This window comes from Betta splendens, chromosome 11 (assembly GCF_900634795.4).
Source record: "Betta splendens chromosome 11, fBetSpl5.4, whole genome shotgun sequence".
Lineage (NCBI taxonomy): Eukaryota > Metazoa > Chordata > Actinopteri > Anabantiformes > Osphronemidae > Betta > Betta splendens.
The window spans coordinates 10,366,432-10,391,723 of record NC_040891.2 but is presented as its reverse complement, the minus strand read 5'-3'; the positions used below and the strand labels follow the sequence as shown (position 1 = coordinate 10,391,723).

At 46.6% G+C, this 25,292-nt stretch overlaps 1 protein-coding gene and 1 long non-coding RNA gene across 3 annotated transcripts in view; one reads left to right on the top strand and one right to left on the bottom strand.

Moving 5' to 3' along the window:
* Positions 1–11,373: 11,373 nt before the first annotated feature.
* LOC114865447 (teashirt homolog 1-like) overlaps positions 11,374–25,292 on the top strand; it is a 34,719-nt gene continuing 20,800 nt past the window's right edge. Inside the window, exons 1-2 of one of the 2 annotated variants that reach the window (XM_029166586.3) lie at positions 23,159–23,458; positions 23,610–24,231. In XM_029166586.3, coding sequence (XP_029022419.1) covers positions 24,192–24,231 — 40 coding nt within the window. In that variant the 5' untranslated portion in view covers positions 23,159–23,458; positions 23,610–24,191. Of the gene's footprint in view, positions 11,516–23,158; positions 23,459–23,609; positions 24,232–25,292 lie in introns of those variants that run through there. The other variant, XM_029166585.2, reaches the window with a different exon arrangement.
* LOC114865449 (uncharacterized) lies at positions 11,978–22,985 on the bottom strand. The gene is made up of 3 exons (XR_003787522.3): positions 22,069–22,985; positions 20,472–20,556; positions 11,978–12,256 (listed from the first exon to the last, which is right to left on the bottom strand). It is a non-coding gene; the product is annotated as an uncharacterized LOC114865449 (long non-coding RNA).

Sequence of the window (25,292 nt, the reverse complement as noted above, 5' to 3'; positions counted from 1 at the left end):
TGGAGGATTGATGAATGGCTTCCTCTTTGCGGAACGCGGTTTCAGGTTGCATTTCTCTGCGCTTTTGTCAGACACATAAGGGTTCAAACGCGCTGACAAATGACGGATTTTAGTTTGTGTAGCATTTTAGAAAGTCCCAACTTTTCTAAAATGGCAAATTGACAAGATTTGTTCTAGTCAAAGTCTTCAATCAAGCAGTTCTTTCTTAGAAAGGGAGGAAAGCTACATGCCTGGAGGGTATTATATATCATACATCTGGTTTATATATATTTTTGGTGCTATCATCTTTGAATCTAAGACCATATGTAAACTCCTGAAGTTGTTGTTGTTGTTGTTGTGCTGGATACACACTGTTACGTTGTTTGCTTGGTTTTTCATGGGAAGTTGCTCTTCAGATGCTTCAAATGTTAACGAGTTGTCGAGTCCAGAGAAAACTAAACTTCACGTACAATACGTGGCTTCTCTGCGAGAGTTCTGATTCAAGGTCACTCGGAGCCGAGGACACGCGTTCTTGTCCTCCGTCTTATCTCCGCTCAATCTCTGTATCACAACTGGCAGAGAGGAAGCGGCTGCATTAAATGTACAGTACAGCACATATTTATATATCTCATATATCAGCCAGATATAGATAACCCCAGAAACCACAGGTAATGCACAAACAAATCACAAGAAGTTCACTTTATCAGCAGCCAAAGGAGACTTGGCAACCTGTCTCCTCGCTATTGTTAATCGTTCTCTCTCTCTCTCTCCAGCCTCCATCTGTCTTTCCTCCTTTTCCTCCTCCCATGATCGCTCTCCCTCTCTCTCCCGCGTCCCCTCTCCCTCTCTCACTCTTTCCTTGAAGCCTGCAATTTAATAACCTCAAGTGCTGTCAGAGAAGGCATTGAAAAATGGCTTCTATAAAACATAACGGCCTTAATCAGAGTGCGCTGAGGATTCTCCCTACTGCCGCCAACCCCCCCCCCCCCCCCCCCTCCCCCCCAGTCCCCGCCTCTAATGAATTAATGTTGAAATATGCAGGGGCTCAGTAGTCATTAGATGTGCGCCGGCGAGACGTGATTTAAGATGGCTGCCGTTATGCGTCTCCCAGGCAAGATGGAGCGGGACGGGCCAGGCTGGACAGTGATTGTCTTGACTGAGTCAAAAGTGTTTTAAGGCCGCGCTTCGGTTGAGGCTGATGGGCGGAGCCGCAGCGCCGCACGTGATGTATCGCACGTGCATTTCAGTCGTGTTTTCTCTAAGTGAATATGGTGATGTATCAAGAGGACACAGAGATGTGAGCTGATGAGTGGAGATTTATGTCCCGTGCCCCCTTAGCGCAGCGCACTTCACATTCACGTCTGCGATGCCTTCACGCCCGTGACCAACTGCTGGAACCTGGTGACTCCGGCGCTCCCTCCGCTTGTGTGAGCTTTAAAGTCTTAATGTGCTTGGCTGTCAGGCTTAAACAGGAGACCCCGAATTACAACTCCTTCTCTGTTTAACTCCTAACGCGCTCCTGATTTATCCCTCACCTTATTGTGAAGGGGCAACAGGAAGTGATAACCATAAAGGTTGGACAAATGGTCAAGGCTACTAAAAGAAAATTGTAGCACATGGTCAATTTATGTTTCTAGTCTGCTGTAACTAATGTAATGTAAAATATTTTGTGTTTTTTCAGGAGGACTAGAAATAAAATGTAAACTTATAGAACAGACAAACAAACGTCTTTACATGTACTGGTACATCAGAGTGCCTGGTGCCAATTTAAACTACATGTTTCAAATATGTAAATCATTTTAATGTTGATGGTGAAGCGCTTAACATGTTGAGGCTGCTCTTCAGACAGCACTAAATCCATGATGCTCCTTCAGCACGAGCCCAACCATCAAAGTCCTTCAGACGTGTTTTAAAAAAGAAACATCAAAGTGAGGATGCTGTAACTTTTCTGAACATTTTTGACAATGTTTCATTACTGCCGGGCAGGTCTATAATCTATTTCCTTTGAGATTTCCCTCTTAAGTTGAGATCACACAATTAAGTGAGCTCTCATTCTGACGGCAGGGCGGAAATTAATTAATAAATAAACACTGCATTTTTACATTCATCAACATGAGGTAAGAATAGCTCTAATTATTACAGGTGAATTAACACTTTCATTTTTGTGTCAAAAAATTAATTGTATCCCTTAACAGTTATTCCCAGGGGGAAGTTATAGAAAAGAATGAGGAAGGTAAAAGGAGAAAAAAACAGCAGTGTGGACCACCAGGAGCGCTAATTGCTGCCTTCAAAGCCTTGCATCAGTGCTACCGTCTTTCCCAAAGAGTCTACAGCGTCCCACGGAGAGAATGCCGTAGGTAGAACCTTGTTACAAAATACACACCCGTCAAGTTGTGATTAGCAGAACCTGCCAGGAACGCTCTCTTCATCTCCCCTTAACCAGGCGATCTGACCGCGGCTGAGCTGTGCCGCGTCCTCGTCCACACATCTAACTTACTGTAGTAGAGGGAGTGAAGCCACTGCGCACAGAATTCATTCATATTGTGATCCAGTATTTTTGTCAGGACTCAAAACTCGAGCACCGACGGGAAAAAAAACACAAAGAAACAAATTAAAACCAAAACTTGTTTAAGATCAGTGCCACTCCTACAGAGCTGTAGGAGGACTTACTGTCAGAATTATCTTCATATTGACCCATTTTACAATTCATTCAGTTGTGACTTTAATATTTGAATATTAACCTTACGTATTTATCCCTCTAAACGGAGCGATCAGTGGGAATGCTGCATCCCACTTACTGTTCGAGTGCCTTCCTTTGCACCTGTGCTGCGGCGGCCGGATGCGTGAGCCTGTGTGCGTGTGGTCAACCCCGCTTAATGCCAGCGCATTAACGGGGCCATTAGGACGTTTAGCCGCCTGTAATGCGCGAGCGTTAGTGACACGCCGGGGTCCCCCCACCACTTAGCAGGCGTGTGACGGACAGCGCTGACATCCAGGTGACAGTAATGCGGCTGTGTGGCAGCGAGCGCAGGCCACGCGGGAGCCCCAGAAGAAGAAACATGTGGGATCTAATTTAATATGGGGTTCAACATCACTGTAACATCGCATCATTGCAGTTGTATTGCACTTTAAGATATTGATAATTTGATCTGGGCTGGTACTGGAAGTACTCGTATGAGCTGTTTTAAGGAATTTATACATGCTCCTCGCCGTCGTCCACTGTCTGAGCACGTGTTGTCAGTGTCACTCAGGATAATCGGCAAGTGTAAATCGAAATGTGAATGATGTAAAGTGCTCCTCAATCATGGCTCAATATACTGCCCACTGCCAGTTCACCATAAATGAGGCCATTTGATGAGCTAAGTTTGGACACATGAGCCTAATGGCGGCATTAAAGAGAAGACCTGCTAGAATAGATGGCCGGACATCAGTCACTTTAATCACCTGTTTCATTATTCAGTGGACGGCTGCCACCTGGTCAGACATGAAGGGTGTCAATGGGATCCGGGTTGAGACTTCCCAAAGCGGCGCCGTGGAGAGTCCAGCTCAGAGGAGCCTGTTTTCAGCAGGGGAGGGGCTCAGCGTAGGTGTGTGCGCTTTTTTCATTTGAAAGATAGGAAATAAAAGAAATTGATTGTACTGTATCTGCGTTGGTCCGATTCATCTTTGGAAATGAGGTCATTTTTATTATTTTTTTTTTTAATCGCATTTATGAGAAATTGCGTCATTATGATGAAAATCCAAAGGAAGCGTGTTCCGAGAGAGGTTGGAAGGTGCAGCGGCGCTACAATCTGTTACTTGGGGCGCTGCTTTGCCTCGCGTTGGGCTGCGTGAACGATTGGGGCCAGCCAGATGCAGATGCAGGCTGAAATGCTGAATCTAGACCAGCTCACACGTGGGCTTAACGTTTAAATGCCCGAAAAGAAGGATTCACTTTGGATTCCGGTGCAGTAGAGGAGCAGCACAGGCGCACTGGGCTCTGAACCTGCTGCACAAAGGTCAGGATGCAGCAAAGGTAACTCAGACCTCTAGGCTCATGCACAGCCGTGCATCTCAATGCAGTCCCACCGTCCACTTTTCACAAGCACACACCACGGAGCAGATAAGAGAGAGAATAAGCTGTCAGCAGGCCCAGTTTGCCAGTCCCCTCTATATTCCTCACATTACTCCAGAGGGAACAATGTGTCTGTGGTGGCAGGTGGCCATAGTTCATAATGTGCTGATGCTGACCAAGTGTCAGTTTGATCCATGGGATCGGTGAGTGGGATGGGGCTGTGGCTCCTGAATCCTTAAGCAAGCAACTGTGTGGCGCTCCTGTGGGGACAGTGGGAAGACGCGATACAGATGAGACCGGCAACTATCTGCCTAATGGCAGACAGATACAAGGCGGAGCGGGGGAGCACATGAAGGCTGGCGTCTTACACAAAGGCAGATACCGCACGTGTCATTCTGAGGCATTTGTCACTCCAGACAAGTGACTCTGAGACTAATGTAGTGGATCTGTGCGCCAACATTGTGTGTTTGCATTCTGTAAACGATGCGTTCGAGGGCACTGAGGCTGTGGCTTTGCACCATAAAGGAGTCTCTGTAGCTTGTAGTAAGAAAATAACACCCATTGCTGCAATATGTACTGTAATAATGCTCGATGGGGCGTCCTGATAAATGACGAGCAGGTGCATGTTGTCATTGGCTCTGAGAGCAGGGAGTTCTGCACTGTTTAAATGTCATTCATTCTTAGCTGTGGCCCAAAGGTTTAAGACCCGAACCTTAACATTGTGATGGAGGAACACGTGTTTTACAGTGTTTTTTTATGCTCCTCTGCTGTGACTTAGAACAGCGTTGAGTCGACGGCTCGCCTCGTGTTTCACTGGACCCCTTCCAGCCAATCAGAGACGAGCGTTACCTTAAAGCGCGGCCACGGATGCGGCTGTGCGTGAGGGGCCTGTGCAGGGTGTGTAACGCGTATCTGGGCGTTTTGTGCAGATGTAGGTGTGCGTTGACCCACAGCTGCCGGTGTGGACGCGAATCAGGGACATAGTTGTTTACACGCGCTCGTGCTCCTCGAGGCGGGTTCCGCAGCGAGCGATGAGCTGAGCGGGCGTGATCAAAGCAACAAAGCACGGCAGGAAAGACGCACGCACACACACACACACACACACACACACACACATCCTCGGCGTAACCCGCGCAAACATTCACACAGCTTCTTTATCAGTCTCGGGATCTGACTCAGGCACATTTACATATTCAGGCTGTCACATCCAGAGCAGCGCACCGGAGCCCATAGGCATTTGTTTGAAATAGATTATTTTATTAAGCGATGAGTGAAATATTTGCAGAGTGACAATGCGTTCGTGTCACGTAACCGGAGGACCTGATAAGTTGCGACGACGACAGAAACGGACGCAGACTAATTAGAATTGCGTCCTTAATGTGCGTGTGTTGAGGTTTTATTGATGCCTCTGAGGCGTTCCTCTGCTCAGGGTCCGTTTGGGTGGCGTTAGCCTCCACAGCATCCCTGACCCCGGCTCATCGTCCCTCATTGTCGCTCCCTCGCACCTCCCTCCTCCCTCATTTCCAGCGACTCCCTCCTTCTTCTCTGTCTCTCTCTCTTTTCGTCTTCCTGTGCAATAAATTGCACGGGGCAGGCAGACAGCAGAGAGAAACCTCCCTGTATGGAACGATCTGTCATCTCAACATTATCAGCCAAACACACCGCCTTCCATATTGTGCTACAAGGGCTTGGGCAAATTGCTATTTTTATGGGACATGATAAAGGAAATGCTACCTTATGTTCACATTTTTTACTGCCCGATGTTAGAGTGGGACACGCCATGATTCACCATATTGGAAACTAGTTTGTGTGTGTGTGTGTGTGTGTGTGTGTGTGTGTGTGTGTGTGTGTGTGTGTGTGTGTGTGTGTGTGTGTGTGTGTGTGTGTGTGTGTGTGTGTGTCCATGCATGTTGCTCGCCCGGTGGCTAAAGGAGAGAAAACGAACGTGTATATTGTGACGACGCCGAGCGTTCGACGGTTCGACCGGGGGTTCGATTCGCGAGTCGCGTCCGTCACAACGGTGAGGAGGCGCGCGAGTCCTGCACGGTTGCTTTTAATTAGATGTATAATCAACAGTGATGGATTAATCTCGTAGCACAAGGCTACGCTTCACTATATGAAACGTGTTTAATCTCACTTACACAAAGATCACGTGTATGAAGTGTTTCAAATGTATTTGGGTCAACTAGGTTTTCTCATAAATCAAGTGGTCCAGAAGCCTCCAAAGGTCAGAAGGGCACAATAAGATGAGAATGAAAGAGCAGGAGGAAAACAAGATTAAAGGCGAAGCCATTACCGTGTTGTGTGTGCGCCGGCTTCATCCGTCTGCTCCATTTTCCTCCTCTCCTCTCTCGTCTCCTCCTCTCCTTCAATCCTTCTCTCCCCGAGCCCTCGGCGTGCCTGACAGCCAGCGCTGCACCAAACTGACAGGCCCTCAAACCGTGGCCAAGAAAGCCAGCATTAATTAAGTCATTGCCGGACTGTAATTTCCTTGAGAAGTAAAAAAATTTCCTCACATGCGAAAAGGTTACCAAGACCTTTTCTGTGTCAAAATTACCATGCGTCATGAATATTAATGCGCTTAATGAAGACAACCTTTGGTTCATCAAGAATGTTCCAGTAGCAGGTGCCAAGCTGATAAACTCAGTCGGTGAAAGCTGCTTTTTTTCCTCCCCACTTTCTCTCCGTCTCTTTCTTCTTTTTCAGTTTTATGTCAGATCCTTAGAGAGTCCGTTATTTAAATCAGCATCTTGCTATCAGAATTCACTGACTCGCGCGGAATCGCAGCCGCCTCGTCCTTGAGCCTCGCTCCGAGGCCCGCGGGTTCGGCTGCGGAGAGAACGCGTCTCTCAATCTGTGCATTGACGCTCGCCCTCTGCTTTTGTCAGGAATCTTAGAGTTCAGATGAATGTGCTGTTCCTACAGCGGCGTCTGCTCAGTCGGGCCTGTTAGCGGGCCAATTAGAACCCGGCTCAGACATGGTTCAGACGGGAGAAGGTTTAAATATTTTTAAATGCCGGCGGTTTTCATTGTGTTCAGATGAAGGTTGTGTTTAAGTTGTACCTGTTTGCGTTTGTCTGATTGTGTAGCTAAATGCAGGAGCAAGGCCAGATTGTGTTGCAGCTTTTAGAGAGAATGTGAAAGTACAAACACACCTAATTAGGGTTTGAAACGATTGTAGTGGGGGTGTTAGCTTGTTAATGCTAGTTAGCTTAGCAATAGGCTAGCTAAGCTAACTCTCAGGCTTTATAATATTTTATCTTAGTTCTGTGTTCACCTATTTAATGATGTTGTTCTTCTCCGGCTGCTTTAAATGAGTTTTGTACCTTCTGTAGCTCAAAACAGCAGCTTTCCACATGTTGTCACTCGCTTCATAACGAAGTGGCCACATTTTTGTTGATCACGTATTGATTTGTGAAGGTGACGGCCGTTCCACTTACAGCCGCTCATCTGCTCCTCTCCTCCTCCTCCCCCGTCCGCCGCTGCCTATTATTTTCAATGTGTAATTGAGATGCAGAAACATTGACAGAACTCATTTACTGCGATGGAGAACTGTGTAATGTGGAGGCGAACACCGATTATTACATCAGCCTGCACGCACACACACACACAAAGACGGTGACACAGACAACACAGTCACACGGTGGTAAAGGAGAATGTAATTTGGCAGCGTGTTCGAGGAGCCTCTTCGATTGTTCTGCTCGGATCCGTACTCGTGTTCTCATGTAGCCGGGGGCAGAGGTGAACATAGGTGAAGGCGTGTTGTGCGATTGCTCGCTCAACTGTCGAATCCGTGTGCGGGTGCGTTGTTATGAGGACGGCGCGTCAGCGTGGCTCGTCCAACCGGACGGCGTCATCGTATCAACAAACGGGGGAAACGCTAACAAACAAAACCCGAAAAGGCCTCATTCGCCCAAGGTGCGAAGGATTTTCCTCCTTTTTGTCTCTGTCGAACATGGCTTTTCCTACTCCGCCTGCATCAGGATGACAAAGACGGTGGTTCATCCTCTTGAGACAAAGGACCTCGCACACACACGACGAGACACACACACACATACACAAGAGCACCGAGGTCTGCTGTCATACACCTCTCATTAATTCCTACCTGTCAGCCGCTCCCCCTACCGTATCGGCCCCCCAAAAGGTGACAGCTTTCCAATGACTGACAAAGGCTCTTTAGGTGATACAGAAGATCCCTAGCAACCGCTGGCTTCTGTAAAGTGCCCCTCAAATGTCACTTTTGCTGCTCTGAGATGTGCACACACACCTACACACACACACACAGTATTTTTAAAACAGGGCCTGCTCTCAAGTCTTCAACCATCTTTGACATCCAGAGGCTATGAATGTCACAGAGGCCTCAGCTCTTAAAGCTTTTAACATCCGAGAGAGATGCCGTTATTTGACAGTGCTATTGGTGGATGCTATTGTTGCGTGTCGTCCCCCCCTCGAGTGGATTGGATTTGCTTGTTGTGTTTTTTTTTTTTGTTTTTTTTTGTAAGAGGCAGATCAGGAGGAGCGAGAAACAGAACCAAACTTCCCCTCTGTGTCCATTCAGCTGTCACGCGTTGAGTGGCAACAGCGGGCAATATTGGTGTCGGCCGGCGCGGGCTGGGAAGGGGTCAAGTGCACAGAAGCGCTGGCTGCTCGTCTCAGCGTCATTCAGCTGTCGCCGCTGATTCTATATTGCAGCTTTACCTGTTTCCAGTGTTGTGTGATAATAGTGGACGGAGACTTGAAGTGTTCGACTGCAGTAAAACTTCAAACCTCTGTTGGAGGAGGACAAGTACTACTTTTGTCTCCTTGGTGCTGGTAATGTTGTATTATTGCAGACTGAGGGATCACTTCTCATTAATGAGAGCATTGTTTTCCTCTGATTGTGACTGTTTATAATCCATGTGTCAGTATTTTGATTGTTTAACTTCTAAAAGTTAAAAAAGCAATACATAAATCAGTTTTATTCTGGATTGTGTTTTGCTGCTATACTGACACAGTTGTTTTTCACCTCTTACCAGACTGAGGCTCACGAGTCCAGTGGTTCTAACATACAACACACAGCAACTACCTGGCAAAGAATATGTATTGATGCAAACACGGCACGGCACGATTCTGCAGTAAGCAAAAAGAAGTAATTACTCCGAGTTTGAACTTTGCTCTGCTGTTCAGAACAGAACGAGAGGAGGGGAGAGAGAGTTACGGACACCTAGCTTATCAAATTACCGTGAACGCCACACTGTGATTTAAATGAAATTCACAACAGGGTGCCACTGTTCTGAGAACAGCCTTTGGTCTGTTGGTGAGGTGCACAAATGGTTAAAGTGGGCGACGGCAGCTGTGGAGCTCACAGTGGAGTGGGATTTCACTGGGTCTGTTTCTAAATGCATGTGTGCACTAGTGATGAATGGAGTCTGGGTGTAAATAGTTTAATATTTGTTAGTGAGAATTCCCGGTTCATTGAGCTGAATTCAAGAAGGCTTCTTACCTGATACTGATAATTAGAGGCAGCTTCATCTTTAAGATCCTCTGAATTCTGTATAATTTTATAAATTTGCAATCTAGTATGTACAATAAAATGTTATATTAACCTAAATAGCTTGAGATGTTCAGATGTTAATTTTCTGTATTAGTCAAATAGTTATGAGCTTTAAAAGGTTGTTTGTTTTGCAGCCGATAACGTTCTACGTGTAGAAGCATCTTTGTGATAAAGTGAGTGGAGGATGTTAAACTAAAAGTGCCCCGGGAGCCAGTTATTACAATAAATGGAGCAAGAATGATTTCACATTCCTGTGCACATGCAGGGTGTCACTCAGGTTTACATTTACTCCATCAGTAAAGCAGATGATTACATTCAGTAAACAATCACAATGTGATGAGGCCTCGGAGCAAATAAGCATCTCCGCCGCCGCTCGGCTGCGTTTTTCCTCTGAATAGAAATAGATTAAAGTGCGCGGACAGATTTGTACAGTAGGACCAAGTGTAATGTGTCGGCTTTATGCGCCGCATACCATCACACTGGCCTTCGCATTCAGTTTGTGTTCTATTCACTGGAAGGCTGTCATGTTGTGTAGAGTAAGGGAAATAATTTAACTTCTGAAATAACACTTCCTGTCCTGAAAACTATATTTACAACCTTGTTTTCTTCAGAACCATTGACAGAAGCGGCTCCTCTGCTGATATATTGACGTACAGCTGCATTCTTTTCTTGTAATGTTCCCAAATATTCCCATTTGTCATAGTTTATCTGCCTTATCTTTGTATCTGCTCATTTCAAGCATCTCCGGACAGGAGACGTAAATTTGATCTTTGAACCAAGCTGCAGGATGACATTGGAGATTCTCGGGCTTTAACGCTGTTCATCACCAAGAAACTATCCCCCGTTATTAAGGGGAATGTATAAAATATATGGCTCTGGGATCTCTGCAGAAATTAATTATGTAACCTATTGTAGCATACCTCCAAAGTTCACGGTGCATGAAAAACTTAATATGCATGGCCTTCACCTTTACAGGCTCATAAAATTCTAGAGTTGGGCTTAATTTTTTTTATAATGTGACAGAGATAATTTATTAAGACCAGCGAATGTTAACAACACGCTGCATGAGAGAGACTTTGGGTTTGATGTCCACTCGTACGCCCAGAGAAAGGTCAATAATATTTTTTAATATGGCTGTAATGATTTTAGTCACCACCTTTAAATTAGCTTTGTGGACTGCGGTGGTGTGATGACGACTGTACGGCACAGGAGTACACGCGTCTCAGACACTGGGATAATTCATAGAATTACATGGGAACCAAAGTCATATATGTTCAACTGTCTTCCAATAAAAGCCGCCTTCAACACAGCTGATATTTCAAGGCAACCGAAGGCGTGGGATAAAAGATGATGGACTTCAAAGCATCCTGTCGCATTTATTAATAACATGGTCTGTGCTGTTCCTGCTCCAGTCATCTGATGGAGGACAGTCTGTGAATCACTGTTATTTTTTGTTTTACTTCCATATTGTTACTAAACATTTAAAGACGAGCTTATTAATATTCCCATTCATTTTGTTTGTATATTTATCCAGAGCACTCAACACATCTGGTGCCTGCCTCTCCTATTTGACCTATATCTCCTCTGCGCCGCCTGTGTGGAAAACAACCTGCGCTGAGGCTGGAGTAAAGGTGAAATGGCCACATTTTACACACGAGCATCAGCTGGACTGATGAAGTCAGGGCCGTGCATGTTCTCCGACCAGGGCAGGTCTGGCAGCCCTTCCTCCTACTTGATTAGGCCACTCTGACAACCCAGCAGCCTGGTAAGGTCAAGCCCTACAGAGTGTCATCGGGGTGGGATGATGATGTGTCTCTCCGATGCCGGTGTTTTTCACCTCTTGACTTTGTTGTTTTTCTCCTTTTGCACCAGCGTCAACTTTCTGCCCATCTGCCGAGGACACGTCTCCCGTCAGCACCGCTTAACCGTCTGCTCACCTGCATCAAGCAGTAAGAATGTTTCACTTTCATTTCATTAGGTTATGAATTATTTGCTAAATTTTCCACATCTTTGTTTTTTTATGATGGCAAACTTGTCAGTGGAGGGGAGCGTGTTCAAATATTCAAAGACAAATGAAAATGAAGTTTCATTAATGCAGGAATCTGCATTTCAGTGGAGCTGCTGTTTGACACATTGCATCTTTCATACTGGAATCATGAAATAGCTTCCAGCATAATGAATCTACTTTCACGTTGTCATGGTCACATTTGCGAATAGCCTACAAATAATCCGGTTAAAAAATAATAACAGATGTTTGACTTTATTTAGATCTAACCACGTTCTGCCCCCAAATCCTGCGTCTTTGCTGTTGTTGTTCGTTATGTGTATAATAATGTTTCCTAGTTTGTGTTTTGCTGCTACAGTAACTGAACAGAGACAGTACACACACACGTGCACACACACACACAGAGTATGTTCACACAGTGTCTTTATTAACCCACATCCACTGCAACTGTTTCACAGAAAAAGGGAGAGCCGTTCTCTGCTCAGGGATTGTAGGTGACAACAGCCGCTGTGATCTGATGTCTCGCCCTGAGCCACTCGCTCCGTTCGCCGCTCTACAGGCGTCTCTTGTTGTTAAGCTGCATTAGCTGATATTTCTGCTGATGACGGTGCAGACGTCGCCGCGCAAACCGAGGTCGGAGAACGGGTCGCTGTCGGCGTCGCCTCGGCCGTGCTTTCTGCCGCGTCTGAAAACAAATGGGCGTAAATCGACACGTCACAAAGATGAGAGTGAAGCGTGTTTGATGAGACCCCCCACTGATAAACCCCAGTACCACACAATGGGAGGCAGCTCAGTGTGTGTGTGTGTGTGTGTGTGTGTGTGTGTGTGTGTGTGTGTGTGTGTGTGTGTGTGTGTGTGTGTGTCTGTGCTCAGGTGGCAGATACCCTAGGTAAATCATTTCAGATCCACTTATTCAGAGGCCTGTGCGCAGACGACACCTGCACAACAGTGCCAAAGAAGTGCCACAATGTCAGCGACTTCGTTTGCAGCCCTGACCCCCCCGGCTGGTGTGTGCGTGTGCGCGCGTGTGTGTGTGTGTGTCAACGCAGGTGCAGCCATACCCTCGTATTGGTGTGTGTGTTTAGGTGGGTCATTGAGGCGAAAGCGAGGGACAACCGTCAGCAGCAGCCGCTTCAAATCACACTCCGCTCCTTAATTTTATTACTGTAATGAGCAAAGTGACGCTAAAAGGAAGGATTCGTCTGATTCCTGAACAGCAAATGAATGTTTTAAGCGCCTGTGATTAAATTAACAGTATTTTTAGTCCGGATGAATGAATATTTTTTTATCTGACAGCTGTCCTAATCTGTGTTCAAAATGAGCTGGTTTGTGCGTGTCACTTGCGCGCTGACAGTCAGTTGTGACAGTTGTAAAGTGTTCTTGAAAAGGCGCCCGACGCGGACACTCAGCGCAGCCAGACGAAAGATTTGCAGGCTGTGATGTCTGTGTGTCATATTACTTATCTCGCTAAGCATATGCTGGCACTTCAGAATCATATACTTCAAAACCCGCAGCCTTCAAACGCGTCAAAATGGACTGTCTTATTCAACACATCAGTCATGTAGCCACCAGCAAAATGAGCGAGATGTCATTTGCACTCGACAAAAAGCTTCCGGAGACATTTAAAGACACACTTGATGACTGTTTCAATTTGGAGAGACTGTTAATGATATCGTCTCAGCGGCTCTTTGGCTTTTTTTCTGAAATTACAAACGAGTGACAAAGACTACTTAGAAGTGCACTTCAGCTAAAGCTTTGCCAATTATTAATTTGAATCCTGAATTAGTAAATCACTGCGGGGCCCATTATCCAGCTGTTGCTCTGGGTTTCTGGGCTTTTGAAGAGGGAGCCAATGTTAAGGTCAATTTAGTCTGCCACTAAAACACAAAATAAAGCTGCGTCATCATTACCATTTTTTTGCTAGAAAGACATTAAATAAATAATATTTTCATGTAATAAGTTACAATATAAACAAAATATTAGCAAACACGCTGGACCTTCTCCTCACACCTTGATATAACAGCAAAGATCCCGCTCGGCTTCCGTGGCTCCAAGTCCTAGAACTGGCTGAACTGTTTCATCGCGCTAATTGGCCAGTGTCATTCCCGACGTTTGGATAAACAGAGGAAAAGAGGGAAAGCCGAGACAAATGCTTGTTAATTAAACTGGTGCGTGTGCGTGAGACAGAGGGAGAAACCCGCTGGTAAAAAAAAAAAAAAAAAAAGAACAGAGTGACGAAACACCCGGCTTGACAAAAGCAACAACTCCTCACAATAAAAAGTTAATATGAGGGAAAGAATGTAGTTTCTGGTTTCAGCTTCTCTCTAATTGGGTTTTAGTCATGGCTCACTGGGAGAAAATGGAAACAATGATCAGCCACATTTTGCCACATTCCTCAGACGGTTTTGACAGGAATGTTTGCGACGTGCGATATTGAAGGAGGATTTTCATTAAAAACCAGAACCACGTTCTCCAAGCCGCCTGTGATCTGATAAAACCAATCTAGGATTCAAATAAAAGAGGAACAAAAAGGGGAGCACTGAGAGGCAAACTTTGCCTGTTTGATCCCGACCCACGGAGGTGGTGTGTGATGCCTCGCGTCGTCCCCAGGGAGGTCCATTTCTGTCCGCAGCATCGCTTCACATCACCGCAGCCGCTCCGTCTGACTCACTGGGTCTCGGAGCGCGGCCCTTCCCCCGCCCCGCCCCGCCTCGCCCCGCATCGCCGCCGTTTGACCACTTGTCACGGGATGTTTATGGGCCATTGTTTGCAGTGCTGATGATCATTGTCACCGGTTGATTCCATTACCTATAGCGGTCTGATGGATGGGAACTACCCCGGCGTCCACTGATACGGGCGTCCTTGACCACAGGGGCAGACGCGCGTGTGTGTGTGTGTGTGTGTGTGTGTGTGTGTGTGTGTGTGTGTGTGTGTGTGTGTGTGTGTGTGTGTGTGTGTGTGTGTGTGTGTGTGTGTGTGTGTGTGTGTGTGTGTGTGTGTGTGTGTGTGTGTGTGTGTGTAACCTATAAAATGTCACATGTTAAAGAAACGTCTGATTTGCAGGCTCAGCTGACTGAAAAGAACATTTGTTTCCTACATAATACTATAAATACCCTTTGCTATGAGTAGTGGGTGTTTTGTGTGGAAGTAGTACAGAAATCAGCTGTTCAACTTATTATCTTGTTATTATATCTTACATCAGCATAAAATCTCTCTTTGCTAAATCTGGACTTTTTTATGTAAAGCTGTACATAGAACAGGTGAAGGCATCTGATCCATTAATCAGGCAATTCAAGGTAATTAGACATACAGTTTCAGATGTGTGCATCACACAACGGAGCCTAAAAGATTGAGAAGTAATTGAGCTGTTAATCGTGTTTCATGTTCTCCGAGGCCTTAACTCGTATATAACTTGGTTAGGACTGAACATGACAGTCGTAGTAATTTACATAGCTGTCCTCTGGTCTTAATCATATTATCACAGCGCGTGTAAACACACGGAGGGGGGCGCCTGTGGTCTAGTCCCGTTCTCCAGCGCCTCCGACCCGGCACCGCAGAGCGTGTGAACAGGAAGGAGCGGTCCAGGAGTCGCACAACGGCAGCAGACAGCTGCGTGGGCCGCGGCGCTGGACGGGCGGCGCTGGACGGGCTGGGACTCCGGTGGGCTGATGGCAGTGAGGGATCGGGCCGAGCGGCGCCGAGAGCTCAAACATTTACCGCGGCCCCAGCTAGTGTAGTTTCTCAGCGCTGGGGCGCCATTGATCAGGATGATATCTGGCACCAGGGAGCGTGTAGTTAGAAGCACATGTTTAACAAGCTCCCGCAGCGTCTCCCAAAAATTGTCACTTAAAGACTTTCCATTATTATTCCGAACAAAGACAGACTCGTTTCCCAGCTCTCAGATGTGTCTTTTGTCAACCCGTCCTCACTGGACAGATTACCTTTCTTAGGAAATAGTTTTCTGGATCAGAAAAAAATAATGTGCCGAGATGGAAACAACTCTGGGAAGAACTCTGCTCTTTGATGTGGGAATTAGCTCGATTTTGTTCACGCATCTTAATGATAGTTGAGTCGACTCGTTTCTGTAGCGATCATCAGGACAGCTTTGTCCTTGTTCCTTTAAGACAATGACAAGGTACGGGGGGGCAGGAATACCCAAGCCTCCAATAAAACTAACATTAATGGCAGCGCAATATGCAAAGCTATGCAAATTTTATGCGTACTGTCAACCTACATAGTGGCCGTTCTTCGTTGGTTTCAAAAGATACGACTGCAATTAGACGACAGCTGATTGAAATCATTGCATTTTATGATTGTGGTGCGTTTGAGAGCTGACAGGCTGTTGTACAATCCCCTGCCGGTATATCTTCGCTGCTCGGAGAGATTAACTGCGATTACTGACCCCGATGCAGACCAACGGCTGATGTATTTCAAACAAACTACTCACTATCGCCGTGATTTGCATGTGCGGTGTCGTTTGCCATATTTCCTGATTGCCTCATGATTTATGCTTTCGTATAATTCGCGGAGCAGCTTCAAAGCAAAGTCTGTACCTTAGTTTTGCATTGGCGACGTGTTGGAGACAAACATTGAAACGGTAGTTTAAGGGCTGTGGGGAGGAAGAGTCTGATCAGTTAAGACTTGCTTTGTATGTACGACTTTTTTTTCCTCTCCCTCCTTGCAAGGCCGGGGTGCAGTTGATGAATTCTTAAGCAGATCTCGCTGATAATTGTATTTCATAACTGTCATACAGAGAGGGACTGTCCGCCGAGAAGCTATTTGTGTCACTGAATCGCTCCCTCTCCTCCCTCTCTCTCTTCCTCTGCAGTCCCTTCAATAAAACTCAAATCACGACAGAGGTTGTTAAGTCTACCTCCAAGATTATTAAATCCAAATGGAGAATTTATGGGTGACACTTCATAACAATTAATCTCAGATGCTTGATTAATAAAGTTTGCTCACCCCCTACACGCACGCACGCACGCACACACACACACACACACACACACACACACACACACACTTCGCTCTCGCTTCACCCTCCCCATCACTAAAGTTGCCCTGTCTGAGTGGGATGGAGGAGGAGGGGAACAGACGTACGGGTGGCAGGATGGTTGTCAGGGACAACATGAGTGTCATTCTTTTTGATTAATGGAGCATTGTGACCCCGCCTCTAACCCTCCTCCTTTCCCAGCATGCCCACTCTCACCTCTGCGAAGCCCCCGCCCTCACATAACAGGTAAAAATAGATGTGGGCCAAGTTATGGTCTCCGTTCGGATTCAAGCGAGACATTAACTGATGGAGAAAAGATGGGAAATGAAGTGAGGATGGGGACTCGGAATGACAGAAGGGAACGAGAGAAAACACACAGAGACCAGTAAAGGCAGAACAGAAACAAGATGAGGGTGAAACAAGATCATTTGGAAAAGAGGAAGAGAAAGAAAAAGAAGGGGAATGAAGAGAGGAGGCTGAAAGACAGATTTTTGGAGAATGTCACCTAGCTAACCTTGTCACCATGTTAAGTCAGCTGTGATTAATTAGTTGAGTGAGACTGAGCAATTAGGTCACGGGTTTGGTGTGTAGGAGCATGAATCCGTGTAGACTCGCGTTTGTGCCGGTGTGTTTGGGGATTTTCCACATAAGTTTGAGATCAGAATCGTATAAAGCGAAAAGAAATAGTAAATATAATTTATGCAACATATATTATAAATGAAAACTACAAGTTAAATGATGGTTAAAAAATAGCTACAACAGTAAACAAACCCAGTTTAAACCAGCGTTTGTATTTGTTATTTCACTTAAAGCAGAATGTGTTGATCGGAACAATCATGTTACAAAAGCTAAGAAAGTTTCTTTCCAGACAGCGCCAAGAAAAGTGATCTAATATTTTTTTTTAAATGAAGTTGTGTATTTTCCTAAATAGCCGGTGTTGAGCCAATGAACCTGGAGCATAATGATGTGTGTGATGTGTTTAGGACAGACGACAGATGTTGTGCACGCCTTCATTATATTACACTTGTGTTAAGTTGTGCAGTTTTCTTAAAGAGTGAGTGCACATCTAGAGTAAGACGCCAAAAAGAAAACCAGGAGTGTCCACAAACAAAATCTCAAAATCTCCTTGAAGCCATATTTTTGCAGACTAGGCTCTAGATTCATTTAAAAGTGTGTGAGGATAAGAAACCCAGAGACAAATCCCTGAACCACTAAAAGCCTTACAAAAGATCATATTTAACAATGATGGCTATATATTTTCCTTTTTGCAATTAAAGAGTCCCTCTGTGTAATTTAATGCTTCTTTTCAAGTGTCGAGTCCCCCGAGACTTGGCCTGTAGCTATGCCATCGCTCTTGGTGATTATCATTAATGAATGTCGGCGAGGACCATCCCTCAATGTGACTAGGGAGGAAACACAAGCCCTAATTAAAGGTTCCTATTCATAAATATATGCCTCAAACTGCATGGATCGAGGGGCGCTGTGCACACAAGTCATTTTAATGTCAAAAAGCACCTTTTTAAGAGCATTTTCTTCCATTAATGTACAGCACAACCGCAGCAGTGACAGATTTCTTTACAGTCGACGCCCGCGGCGAGAGATCTGGGTAATTTGAGATTCACAGATTTAAATTAGAGTAAAGAAGAAGATTAGGATGCTCTAATTTGACACACACGAGGACTGATGGTGAAAAAAAGGCAACTTCTTCCTTTTCCCTCTCCACTGACGAACTAAACTGATGCGGTTTCGCGTGTTACTCCCAGGAGGCTGTTGTGTAAAGCTCACAGGAAGAGTCCCGCGTTGAGCAATCACACAGTGCGAGGCAAAAATATTCCAAGAATGGAAAGATTTAGCAAATGAAAACAGATTACAGGATGTCAGCGAGGTGGAAAATAATCCTCATTGCTCGTGTTCCCTCATAAAAACTCATTTTAATCATTCTAATTGCCCCAAATGCAGAGTGACAACTGCTCTTATAGATACAAGTTGCTGCACTGTCACATCGTTTTTCCAGACAAAGCGTTTGGTAATTGTTATGTGAAGAAGAGAATGTTAACATTGAGGATAATATTGAATCTGTCTGAATGGTTTTTATTTTATTTATTTATTTTATGTATTTTTTTCCCCACTGGGCGCTCAAAGTCTTGTACCAGCTCGGCGAGACAAACATTTGGCTGCTTCTCCTTCCTCCTTAATGGCTGAAAAATGCTAATTGGAGTGCATGTGTCAAAGAAAACAAAAGGCAAGGGAGGAGGAGAGGGAAGGAGTGTGCATGTCAGAGAGGCTGGTATTTTGAAACGTGAAATATGTCACTTAATTCAGCCGCGTTGGTACGGATTCTTAGCAAGGTTGTTCCAGGAAAGCAGGAAATCTCTCTGTCACACTGTTTGTCTCTAAGCACAGATAAAGTTTTGCCCCTGGTGCCGTGTAATGAAGCTCATGTTTTAAAGAAAAACAGATTTTGAGGAGGGCGGAAAAAAAGCGGCAGCCCGTATTATATTCTGCTGAACAATTGTGTCACAGTTCACGTACAGTAAATAAGCAGCGGCTGCGAAATAACACCCCGAATCCCCGCGAGGATCGGATGCTTTAATAAACGTGCATCTGTCACCGCTGCACAGCATTTCATCACAGCCTTCGTCCACGCTGACAAAGTCAAAAAAAAAAGGAAAAAAGCTCAGGTGGGGATTACAAACCTTTAATTGCATTGTCAGAACCACAGCAACATATCGTTTTTAAAGTCTGCACATGGAAGAAGTCGTTCAAAAGTAAATCTCTATAAAATATCAAACCTCTCTCTCTCCCTATACTCGCACTTGGCATTTTAATTATGCAGTCTTATCTGATAGATGTGAAGATATAGCTCATGTCAAAGTTAGAGCCTCTTCTTTATTAATTTTTTTATTATATATTCTTATATTCAGCCTGTCAATGATTGTCTGGAATCTGATAGGACCCATCATTGATTGAAGATTACTGAAGATTATGAGGAGAGGCATTATCATAAGCTGTGAGCCTTCATCATTCCAAATGCTAACTTATTTGAATGACACGAGGAGAGAAAAAAAAAGATTACACTCTATTTTAGTGCACCGAGAAGTTTAGAAGTCCAGCGCTTTGGCAGATCTTTGTACGAGCAACATTAAAAAGTAGAGAAGAAGAGACTTGTCAAGAGCGTTATCGCTCAGAAATAAGACGCCTCAGACCCTGATGATGACGTTGTGGTGTGAACCAGCGTCTGTTGGGATCAGACCTTTATGGCTGTAAAGGTGCTTGGATGCAGGCAAAAATGTGCAACACTCTTAATTATTTATGGATACATTTATAAATTAATTTGAATTATTTATTAATATCTGGATTTTCATATTAATAAGTATTAAATATTAATCTGTGTACTTTGTTGACTTAAAAAGTTTATAAAATGTATTTACGGCGTCAAAATAAATGAAGGGAATTTAACCGTGGGATGATTTTATATCGTTTATATGTTATAACTTTTGTTACAGCACATCATGACTTGTTTAAGGATTTAATCCTTAAATAGTGTAACACGACAGATGTCAAGGTACGACTTGAATTTCATTTATATAAAGTGCAAAATAGAATAGAGCATTTTGCAAGCGATTTCCTGGAAAGTTGTTTTGCACACAGGCCAGAGATGAATGAATTCTCTGTAAAGCTCGGGTGAGTGTACTTCCAGGAGTTCATGGGAAAACTGGCAAATTCAAATTGACAAACATTCTGAATGCTGACACAAATTAAGCTAATCACAAATTTTTGCATGTGGCATAAACATCCTAATATTTTAATTCTAGTGTAAACAACACGAAATGATTTAAATGTTTGTTATTTACATGTAAATAAGCGCCTCATGATTTGCACATTATCTGGATTATGGATCTCTCACCTGATTTGACAACCTGCTGGGCTCCTTCGCCGCATGATCCAGTGGATCTTATTAAACAGCGTCTATTTAAATGGCCACGTCAACACTGTGGGGGGGACAAAAGAAAGCAGAGAATAATATATGTACATATACATGACGGTTACATGGCTGTTTTCACCCGCTCTGAGGGACTATCTTCACGCAGAGGAGGAAGAAACACGACGACATGTCATCACGCTGTCACTGCGCCGCGGTGTGTGCAGAGGGGCTGCGTGTGTACAAGTTGTGTGGGGGGGGGGGTCGACAATTGTTTGTGTGTTCGGCTTTTTGTCACACGCAGGACTTGGACACGGGCGGTTGCATCATAGGTAGTTTAAAAAGTGTAACAAGATATTTGGGTCACAGCATCCAGATGTGTCAGTGGCTGCTCACACAATGTGTCCCTGTTCACGGTGCATGGAGCGACCGGCACCTACTGGATCCTAGGTTTCACATAGAACTGTGTGAATCTCCACAAACTCCTCTGGCCTCGGCACGTTTCCCATCGGACCTCGGAGTTTAAATCGCTTCCTGCGTCGCGACTGTGTAATTTAACGGAAATGCTCCTGTAGCACAGTAAAAGGCAAACAGACGATGGTGTGTTTAAGCGGCACGGAGGCCACAAATGCACCTGCAGCGGCCATTGGGTCACAGTACAAGTACATGCAAAGTACTGCTCAGAAGGAGAGCGGCGTTGTGAACGGAGGACGGGAGCACGGACGCTCTCCCAGTGACTGCTGCTGAGGCTCAGAGCAGCTGCAGCTGCTGCCCCTGCCTCTTTAACCACATGCCCCCCCCCTGCTGGCCTAGGATCAGATCCTGCACGGCTGCTCTCTCTCCAAAAGCCTCCAGAGCCACAAAAGCTTTGTTCAGTCAGAAAGCACAGAAAATACAAAATACTGCAGGTACTACTTCATATACTGTAGTTCCTATTGTTTTATTTTGACAATTTTAAAACCACGACTGTTCAAATAAATAACCAGACATTTAGTTTCTATCATCCATGTTGGTATATTGTGGGTTTATTGTTTACAGCCTGTTTCTGAATTACTTAAATATTTCCAACTAACCTCAGATTTATGTTTTGTGAGTCATTTAACAATAGCTTCCTGTATGAACAGTCTACATTATTGGATTTACTAATTCTACCTGATTATTTATGAGAAAACACACGCGTCAACGTCTTCACAGTAAAAGTTACGCGTTTTTAAAATCCCGTTAAAATACAGCCCTGCTCAAACCGAGGCTGCCGCTGCTCACGCGCTGCTCCCCGCGAGGAGCGGCAGCGCGTGAGAGACGGCGCGTCCGCGAAGTTCAGGATGGAAATGTTAGTGACGTAAGTCGGCTCCATCAATCAGCGCGCGGGCCGCTCTGACAGACGGGGACAGACAGATGCTGGGGCGGTACTTGCTGTTCCTTTTACCACCTAATCAGCGACCTCGGGCGTCTCCTCGGCGCAGACTAGCGGGTTCCGGGGGAGCTCTGGCGGCGCGCGTGGCGGCGAGGAGACGCCCGGGTTGCGCCTTTTTCAAAATCTGCGAACACGTGAAATTGGATCGGGCTAAATTCACACACTCACCAGATGTGGATAAACTGGGTCTGAGCCGCTGGTGTGCGGAAAGTTTGTAATCCGGCTGCAGGTAAAGGATCCAGCCCAGACCTCGTCCCGTCGCCCGGAGCTGCTGCAGCGGGGCCAATGACGCCCCGGAGTCCGCTGGCTGTTTGGAGACGGAGGAAGTGCGCGTCCAGCGTGAACCGAGCCACGAGAATTATGTTGTGATTATCACCGCGGTTCTGGTGCTCGATAATAACAATAAAAAACTTTCCCGTCTCTTATCTCGCTGGGCGGGTTGTGCGTTAAACGGATATATCACGCCGTCTTCATTTAAGATAACATTAGCCTAGTTGTGTGCCCTTTATAAACACTTTATGGTGGATAATAGTTAGGATGGAGTGTAGGCTATTAATGGAGCCTCTTGTGGATTCAGAGCCCCTCCCCTTCACCAGAAGCCTCACTAAAAAGGTGTAACGAATCGATCTGCGGCATCTTTTGTCCCATTAAAGAGGTCACCGAAATATCCACATTTGTGCGAACTTTGGGGCAGAGGAAAAGCCGAGCTGCACAGCAGAGGCCGCCTGAGACGGCGGAGCTCTGCTCCTCACACTTTAATGCTCGGAGTTTGAATCCTGACTGTGCGGGTTTTAGACGTTTTGCGTGAAGTTTGCACAGTTCGCAAATCCCACTCTGGGCTTATAGTTATTTTTGTTAGCGGCGTTTCCACTGTTGCATAATAAACAGTTCATTCACTGTGTGGAATCAATGTGCGTTTTATTAATAAAGGGCTTCTAGTTGCCGTGAAAACCCCGGCAGCGTCGTCTTGCGCCACGCTGAAGTGCCTGCGGAAATTCGACGGCCGCTGCTGTTGATGCACATTTCACGCGCAACAACTTTACGCGGCACCTCTCATTCACTTCCCCCCCCCCCCAATTGGAGCTTCTAAATCGGCTTCACGCGTGTCCGCGAACGGGACACGCACCTCGCGTCCCCGCTCCCCCTCCTCTCCGCCGCAACCGTGTGCGCGGGGCGACAGGGGGGGGGGCGTTTAAATGAAAGCCGTCCCCGTGAACAATTAGAGGCGCAGATTGACAGGTGGGCTCTGACTGTCAGGGTGACGCTCGTGAAGGGGTGGAGTAACGGAGAGGCCGGAAAGGCAGCTGGATGTGTCTGTCTATCAGTGGGAGCTGTCTGAACGCGCCGCGCATCACCAATGTGCGCACATTTCACTGCGGAGAATATCCGGGGGACGCTCGTGCGCTTCTAAGAACGCGTCATAATAATAATCATCATAAACAATAACAACAAAAACCAGCAGACTGCGGCGGAGAGGGCGCGCCTCGCTCGGTTTTCTGACGACTTTATGAGAAATTCGTCAAGTGTCCATGTTGATAATCGGACCGTCGCCGTAAATGTGAGTATTTCATTATCCGGGGGGTGCTTGTACCGAGACGGGCTGTGCGCCGACCGCTGCGGGCTTTTCTCCGCACGCGCACGTTTGACGGATTGACATGAACCGTGCCCGGTTAACGTGTCACTCTTTCCTCCCCCTTCCTTCCACGCAGCGTGGCGGAGCTCGGATACCGGAGCTGGCACCTGGACGGACTACGGCGCAGTTCGGACTCTTCGCCGCCGTCGAGTGAGTTCACAGGCGACGACCGGAGCCCGTTTTCCCCTTCACTTTTTTGCCGTCGACCGAGGCGTAGAAACCTTCCAGCGAGCCGCGATCTGACGGGAGCGCGGTGCGGGGCTCGGGCGGCCGGCTGTGTCGCTCCTCTGCCCGGTAGACGGAGACCCGCTCGGGGCTCGGTTCTCAGCAGCCGCCGCCTGCCATGACTTTGTGCGGCCGGCAGAAGTTGACGGAGGAGCCGCTGTAGCTCGCGCTCGCTCGCAGTCCGCGTCGCTCTCACTGGACGTACCCGCTATAAAACGCGCAGAGACGCGTAAAAAGGTGCCCGTCCGCCTCTCGCCCCGTCAAACAACGCCAAACAGAGACTTCTTCGCCGTTCGAAACCGACCCCCCCCGCGGAAGAACTGTGGAGACGCTACCGGCTGTGGTTTCCTGCCCGCGGCACCGCTTTCCTCTGCAGCTCGTCGGCGGTTTTTGATCTCTGCATGAAAAGTCCAGCGGAAAGTCTCGCAGCAGCATGCCGAGGAGAAAGCAGCAAGCGCCGCGGCGGTCCGCAGGTAAAGCCCCGCACGAACACGCACACTTTATTACTGGGCACACGCACGCGGTTAAGTTTATCGGGCCGAGGCCCGAGTGTGGGGGACGAGACCCGCACAGGGAGCCGCTAAGTCCCGGTTAAGACGCGGACTGGCGCCGCCCTCCCCACTCTTTGTGAAGTCGAATCCCGCTGAATACTGAGCCACGTTCAACTGGCACCGGTGTGGTTTCATTCACGCGTTCATCCGGTCTGTGCGAGATGAACGCGCGCAGCTGCGCTTTAAGTTCCAGCGCTCGACTGGTCCGCCAGCATCCAAGTTCTCCAAACAAAGCTCATCTTATCTCATTTTTACAGACGAGCGTGTTTGATGTGTCGGTGTCAGAGGGGGTGAAAACGGAGGAAGAAAGAAAGAAAAGTGGCGTATTTCTGAGCCTGTGTTCCGCTGTGGGATTGCCATCCTTGATTTGATGCATGATTGATCGCCTGTCATGCGACCGCCTTTGATCTATTCATTCCTGATAAACATCAGTAAATCATTCACCGTGGAGACACGCATGCGCCCGACAGCTGGACTCCCTCAAAGAGTAACTTTTTGCCCCCCCGCTGGGGACGCGAAGAAAAGACAAATTGAACGAAAAGTTCTCATGCGGGATAAACACTTGGCGATTAATGCGGGGGGCTGAGGGGGGGGGGGGGTGCTGGGGCGTAGCGAGATCACAGTGGAAACGGCCCTGAGAACGCGGGCTGAAGTGGGCTGGTCGCCTCTAATGGTCACTTCAAGCCTGACGTCTGACAATATGGTGAAGATGCTGATGCAACCGCTCGCACGGAGCGTGACATCCGAGAGATGGAGGAGGAATTAGATGCTCATAGAACTCACTACAGAACTCACGTGAGTTCTGTAGCCTCTCGTTGTGATGTGATATGGTTATGATGCGTGATATGAGGCGCCGCCCTGCTTTTTCCCGTGCTTGGTGACGCGAACTGCTCCGCGGGAGAATCGCACGCGGGGCCCGAATCCGTCGGACGTCCCCGGGAGACGCGCGTGATTGACACGAATGACGGGCCGAGAACGCGGGG